Source organism: Desmodus rotundus, chromosome 10 (genome assembly GCF_022682495.2).
Source record: "Desmodus rotundus isolate HL8 chromosome 10, HLdesRot8A.1, whole genome shotgun sequence".
Classification (NCBI taxonomy): Eukaryota; Metazoa; Chordata; class Mammalia; order Chiroptera; family Phyllostomidae; genus Desmodus; species Desmodus rotundus.
In genome coordinates this window covers 607,719-614,581 of record NC_071396.1, presented here as the reverse complement: position 1 = coordinate 614,581, position 6,863 = coordinate 607,719, and the positions used below count along the sequence as shown (strand labels likewise).

The following is a 6,863-nucleotide window of genomic DNA, read 5'->3' as shown; positions in this document are numbered from 1 at the left end:
CAGCACCCTCCCCCTCGCCAGCCCCTCCCTGACCTGCCCCCACCCCCTGGAGGAATTTTCTGAGCCCGAGGGTGGTGGAAAATACAGGACCCCCCACCCAGCGACCCTCCCACCACCTGCCCGAGCCAGCGGCGGGTGCCCGGCCCTGGAGGGTGCGGGAGGACCATCTGACAATCATTAAACCAGCTGGGCCTGATTTCCCAGCACCCCAGGTAGGACCTGGGCCAAGTGGCACAAAATATGCAAATCACCTGGGCCCGGGAGCCAGTCTGAAGGCCAGGAAATCCCCTCCGTCCAATGAGCCGCCAGCTCAGGTTCCGGCTATAAAGGCCTAACGGGAGGAGCTCCGGGGCCTATTTAGGGCGGGCGGGAGCGCTGCCGGGCACAGAGCTTTGCCTCCTGGATTTCTGGCGCCTGCTGCCCCTTAGTCCTGCGTGTCCGACTGCTGCACCCGCACCGCCACTTCGGTAGGCCCCCACCTGTCATGCTCCCCAGCCTGGGCTGCAGAAACGGGGGGTTGCCGTTCTGAAGTGCCCCGCTGGGGTGTGTGGCGACGGGGGTGTTCTGAGGGTCCGAGAGCCGAGGAACCGTCCCTGGGAGGGACAGGGTGGCCGTGCCTCAACCAGCCCCACTCGAGGGCCCAGGTGACGGAGGAGGAAGCCAAGCAGGAGGCCAGGAGTCCCCCCGGGGTTCTGAGAACACGGGGTCCGTTTGAAAGGCGGGGTGTCCGGAAATGTGGGGAGCTCTGTGCCCCGGGCACGCCTGCCCCGCTTCAGGAGCCGAGCTGCTGGGGGCATGTGCTGGCAAGGCCCTTCAGCGGCCCCTGTCCCTCCAGGTAGCCTCATGGCTGCGACCTGCGAGATCAGCAACGTGTTCAGCAACTACTTCAGCACCATGTACAGCCCTGAGGACCCCCCGCTAGCCCCTGTCCCCCCCGCCGCCTCCTTTGGTGCCGATGACCTCCTGCTGTCCCTGAGCAACACCCAGATGCCGCTGGAGGGCCCTGGTGGGTCTTGCGGGGAGGGGCGACTGGAGAGGGGCATCTAGGAGGCCAGGGAGCCAGGGGTCAGGCAGGAGGAGGGTCTGGGCCCCGAGGGGACTTGCTGGAGGTCGAGGGGCTGGGCATGGGGGGGCGGTGAGCCTCATCCCGGAGCGCCGGCTGTGGCCGGCTGACCCTCCGCTGTGCCTGATCCCTTCCAGAGAAGGCCAGCTGGTCCCGGGAGCAGCCCCAGTTCTGGTCCAAGGCCCAGGTTCTGGACTGGATCAGCTACCAGGTGGAGAAGAACAAGTTCGACGCCAGCACCATCGACTTCTCGCGCTGTGACATGGACGGCGCGGCGCTCTGCAGCTGTGCCCCCGAGGAGCTGCGGCTGGTCTTCGGGCCTCTGGGGGACCAGCTCTACGCCCAGCTGTGGGACCTCAGTGAGTGCGGCCCCTGTGCCCAGGGTCCCCGCTCCATGAGGGGGCCTGGTCCAGGGCTTGGCCCCATTGTCTGGGATCAGCGAGGTAGCAGGAAGGACTGGAGCCCCGGGGCAGGGCGTGAGCCCCACCACCTGGAGCCCCTGAGGGTGAGGAGAGCCGGGCAGCTCGGTGCTGACCCCTCTGCTCCCTCCTCAGCTTCCAGCTTTCCCGACGAGCTCAGCTGGATCATCGACATGCTGGAGCAGGACAGCACGTCCTTCCAGGAGACCCTGGGGGACCCGGGCCCCTTTGGTGAGCACCCACGTCCTCACTGCCCCCCCGCAACCTGTCGGCCCAGCTGGAGAGGTCAGCAGGTCATCCATCACAAGTATGGGCGGTCGTCCCCGTCCCTGCCCAGTCTGAACGCTTGCCTCCGCTTCCAGACCAGGGAAGCCCCTTCAGCCAGGAGACGCCCGAGGGCCTGCAGCAGCCCAGCCCTTACAACCCGAGCAGCTACGGTGCAGGGGCCCCTTCCCCGGGCTGCTCCGAAGTCTCCACTGCAGGTGAGGGCGTGCCTCCCCACCACCCACCCCCAAGGCCCCGAGCCCTGGCCCCCAGCTCTTGGGGGGAGCAGAGCTGGCCAGCAGCCTCTGCTGGTCAGAGGGTGGGGGCTGTGAGGGACTCACTGGGACCTGCCTCCCTAGGGACTGGCGCTTCTCAGAGTTCCCCATGCTCCGACTCTGGGGGAAGTGACGTGGACCTCGACCCCTCCGACAGCAAGCTCTTCTCCAGGGGTGAGTGGGGGGTGGGTGTCCTCCCCAGCCCTCCACTGCCCTCCCCAGCCCTCCACTGCCCTCCCCAGCCCTCCACTGCCCTCCCCTGCACCCCAGCCCTCCCTCTCCTGACCTTCCCCACGTCCTGCAGACGGCTTCCCTGACTACAGGAAGGGGGACCCCAAGCATGGGAAGCGGAAACGGGGCCGGCCCCGGAAGCTAAGCCGAGAGTCTCGGGAGAGGCTGGACAGCAAGAAGAGCAAGCACGGTGGGTACTGGGCGCAGGGCTGAGGCCCGTGCAGGGCAGGTGGGGGCGGGGCTATATGGCACAGGTTGCCCCCGGGAGACTGGGGCTGCTGGGGAAAGGCCCAGCCTCGCCTGTGCTTTCTGCGCAGTTCCCCATCCCACCTGCTCTGGGGTCCGTACGGCTGACTGTCACCAGCTGTGGGTGTGTTTGCTTTCTAACTGTGGCCCCACCCGGTAGCCTGGCAGTCATGCCTCTACCCATGTCTGTGCTGTGAGCCAGCCCTCCACACGGCATTCACAGGCATGTGCTGAGGCGCAGGGCCTGTTGGCCGGGTAGGGGCAGGGCACCGGGGGACGGTGCCCTGGCAGCTGCTGACGGCTCGGCTTGGCAGCCCCCAGAGGCACCCACCTGTGGGAGTTCATCCGAGACATCCTCATCCACCCTGAGCTGAACGAGGGCCTGATGAAGTGGGAGAACCGGCAGGAGGGCGTGTTCAAGTTCCTGCGTTCCGAGGCCGTGGCCCAGCTGTGGGGCCAGAAGAAGAAGAACAGCAGCATGACCTACGAGAAGCTGAGCCGGGCCATGCGGTGAGCGGCCTGGGGCCCCAGCCTCCTGCTACTTTGCGGTGTGGATGGTGGCCTGGAGGACACGGGCAACCACACACACAGGCCCAAGGAATGTCCAGTGATGTCTCCATGTGGCCGCAAGGCTTGTCCCAGCAAAGGCACTCCATGGCCAGGGACCACATCTTAGCATGTCCACAGCTGCCCCTGCTGAAACAATCAGGCTGCTTGCCTCCAGGCCTCCAGTTTCCCCCTTCCTCATCGCTAAGGTCCCTTCCCACCCTGAAGTGTTGGGGCTTCATGACAAGCCCCAGGCCACAGCTGGATACAGAGAAGAAGGGCCAATGGTCCAGGGTGCAGTTAGTTCTAGGCCGGAAAGCGTGCCAGGCTCAGGCTGGTGGGGACAGCAGGGCACCTACAGGCCCCTCTGACCCCGTGTCCCTTCAGGTACTACTACAAGCGGGAGATCCTGGAGCGGGTGGACGGCCGGCGGCTCGTTTACAAGTTCGGCAGAAACTCCAGTGGCTGGAAGGAGGAGGAGGCGGCAGGGAGTCGGAACTGAGGCCTGAGGGGACCGAGACAGACACGCGGACTTGAGGCTGTCGGCCCCTCTCGAGAGGACCGCTGGGCTTCGGAGGAAGCAGAGGCTTTGCAGTCTCCACAGCCGCCTCCCCACGGAATGACAAGCCCAGGGCTTGAAGTGACTTGTCCACCAGTGACAGTACAAGTGTGGCTCTTCGGTGCCTCCTGATGCCCAATCCAGACCCCGGCTGCAGATGCCACCATCGTCCCACAGGTGCCTGGACGGAGGCCAGGAGGCCTGGGAGGCCCAGGGTGCTGTGAGCGAGGGGACAGGGCCCTGCGCCTTGTTGCTGGACTGGCTTCCACTCCCTCCAAAGCTTGGGCTCCGCGGGCGGGGGTCAGAGCGCCCCCTAATTTATGTGCTATAAATATGGCAGATGTACATAGAGATCTATTTTTTCTAGGACATTCCCCTGACTGTCCCCAGCCCTGGACTGAGCCAGTGGGGGGGGGGGGGGGCAAGGGTGCCGGATGCTCAGGGTGGGGCTCTGGCTCCTTCCTCCCCAGTGGAGGCAGAGATCTACCTCCAATAAAGTGCCTGCTGGGCTGTTTGTAACCTTTGTCTTAGCTCCCTGGATCGATAAGGCCAGGGTGTGGGCGGGGTGGGGGGAGACCCAGTCTGTGTGGCCCACCCATAGCTCAGAGCTGGGGCGGAGTCAGGTGAGGAGGGTGGGGATCCTGGAGCCGCAGGGTGGGGTTAGGAACCCACTGGTGGGGGGGCGGGGCTGGGAGGAGAGGAGAGGGGACCCTACTCATGACCAAAGGGGCTACGCAGCTTCGAGCCAGCAGGGACGCGAGCCCCGCAGGCCACATGGGGCTGTCACAACGCAGAGCTCGCTGTGAGGCAGCGTTGGGGCCGATGTCTGTGAGAGCCCAGCGTGCGTGTCCCGCCTGTGGAAGAGGCTCCTCTGCACTTTGGCCACGCTGGCCAGGAGCTGAGTGCCTGAGAGGTGATCCGTTCTTGTCCTCTGACGTGGAATCGGAGTGAGGATCCCGTGCCGGGAAAAGCAAGCACAGGCAGAGGAGCCTTGAGGAGGAGGAGGGACAGGAGCGGCTGGCCATGTGGAAGCCTCGTGTGGTCCAGGCACTGGGCCCCTCAACGCTCCTCCCCAGATGCAACCAAGGAGCTGTACTGCGCCCACTTCCCAGGTGCAGGAGGTGAGGCTCGGGACCAGGGGCCTGCCAAGGCCACGCAGGCTGAGCCGGGTGCTCCCGCAGCTCCCCGGGGGCAGCTCCAGGGCTCAGCCCCTGTGACCTCATGCTCAGCAGGTCCCGGAGCAGCGGGACAGTGCCCCCAGGCTGCACGTAGGGCCCTTCCAAGGAATGGCTGCCTGTGGGAAGTTCCAGAGGTCTGAGGCGTCGATTTCGGAAGTCCGAAATGCCACTTCGTTGTCTCAGAAATGCCAGACTCCTCGCTGAAGGGGTGTGGGAAAGGGAGGCTCTCAGGACACCCTGCGTGATGTGTGGGAGGGGCTTGCTCTGCAGGAACCAGAACAGGCTAGACGGAGGGGAGCTGGCCGGGCAGAGCAGCGGGGTCGTGGATGGGCCTGGAATGAGTGCCCTGCCGCCGTCGGGAAGGTGTGTCCCTCTGAAGTGTGTGGTTGTCCTCGGAGGTGATGGGCGAGGGTGCGGGCTTCGCCCCAGATGCCCCAGCTCCCATGCCGGCCGGGCCCTGTCCCCTCTAAGGGGCACCCGCCGCAAGGCCCCTGGACCTGTGCGCAGGGAGGAGGGCCCAGGCCCTTGGCCAGAGGGAGGTGCCGCCCTGCTCCCCCTCCGACCTTTGTCCTGGTGCAGTTTATGAGCGGCTTTCCTCACCCCGTTATCGCTCTGGGCCCACACAACAGCCCTGGAGGAGATGGGGGACCCACAGCCCTGGTGAGGCTGGTCCAAGGTCGCCAGGTGGGTGGAGAGGGGACTGGAGCCCAGGACTCCTGCCTCCAGGTGGGCAGCCAGGGGCAGCACCTTGCTGCGGCTCTTGGAGGGAACCTGAGGCCCCCGGGCATCGCTGGGGAGTGGGGGGGGGGCAGTCCTCAGCTCCCCCAGGGGCACGTGTCCCTTCTTTAGGTGTCTTTGCCCAGCATTGCTCTGCATGACCCTGCCGAGCTGGCACACGCCTCTGGGCTGGCTTTTCTCACACTGTCCTGGGTGCCCGCTCTGCTGGGTGTCAGCCACCCCAGTCCCAACTGCCACCAGCTCAGGAGCTCCTGCAGGGTCGGCCCCCCTCTGCTGGCGCAGCCGCTCCCTGGGTGTGGCTGAGGTGTTTCGGTCCTGCCTGGAGCAGCTGGTTACCTCTTATCTGCTCCTGTGGAATCGGGTGCTGCTGGGCAGGCCTCAGGGAGGTCACCCCGCCCGGGTTCGGGTGTGCCTGCCCAGGCCTCCTGGGACAGTTCCCGGAGATCCGTCCCCCACCCCAGCCCTCCACCCAGTTCCAGGAAACTGGCTTCACCTGCTCTCTCTCCTGGGCGAGGTGGGCAGGGGGGTTGTGTTTTGTGGGGGTTTATTCCAACCTGCCCTTTTGTTCCAGTGACCTGTTGACACGGCTCTCTCCCCAACCAGCCGTCCGTGCCGCTGGGCCCGCACAGGGCTCACTCACCGCCGCCCCTCGCCCAGGGCCAGCCCAGAGCGAGCGCTCGACAAATATTTGTTAGACAGCAGGCTATCACCTCTCCCTGTGCACACACTCACACACACCTCACACCGCACAGTCACGCACCATAGTTGTGCACACCCACACACACAGCCTCCCCCCCAGGCTCCCTGCCTGTTACTGTCCTGCCCATCCCCTCCCCAGGGGCCCATGTCCTGGCTGCCCCTTCCACCAGGACCTGGTGCAAAATGACAGCGTGGGCCCTCGTGAGAGATGAAAAGCTCCGGGGCTTATACCAAGCCCGGGGCCCTCTGAGCGTGTCCTGACTGAGGGCCCAGGCCAAGCCCTGACCCCTGTAGGCCAGCCCTGCTATCTCTGGCTGCTGGCCTTTCAGAGCTCACAGAGTCCACCACCCCCTCAACACCTTCTTCTGCAGGAACCTGGGCAGTCACAAAAACAGGAGTGGTCAGTGCCAACGTTTTAAAAATCAGGAAACTTCTCAGAGAATAACTTGGATTTGTGGCTTCTTTTCAGAAATCCGAAGATCTGGAACCCAGCCAGTCCCTTCCATGGGGCAGGCTGGGATGGGGCCAAAGCCCCTGTGACTCAGGCCCCACCGGATGCCCCAGTAGCCCTGTGCAGTACGGGGCCACCACAGGCACTCATGCGCTGCCACCGTGTGACGACCTCCTTGCGGGCTATGGCGGCTT

The 6,863-nt window shown here is 65.3% G+C and overlaps 1 protein-coding gene across 1 annotated transcript; it reads left to right on the top strand.

The window, feature by feature from the left end:
• The first annotated feature begins 348 nt into the window (after window positions 1-348).
• On the top strand, window positions 349-4,126 carry ELF3 (E74 like ETS transcription factor 3). The gene is made up of 9 exons (XM_024576057.3): window positions 349-467; window positions 836-1,006; window positions 1,201-1,422; window positions 1,618-1,713; window positions 1,845-1,964; window positions 2,106-2,195; window positions 2,326-2,442; window positions 2,813-3,008; window positions 3,432-4,126. Exons 2-9 carry the CDS (start codon window positions 844-846, stop codon window positions 3,544-3,546), a joined length of 1,119 nt encoding a protein of 372 aa, XP_024431825.2. The 5' UTR covers window positions 349-467; window positions 836-843; the 3' UTR covers window positions 3,547-4,126.
• The last annotated feature ends 2,737 nt before the right edge of the window (window positions 4,127-6,863 follow it).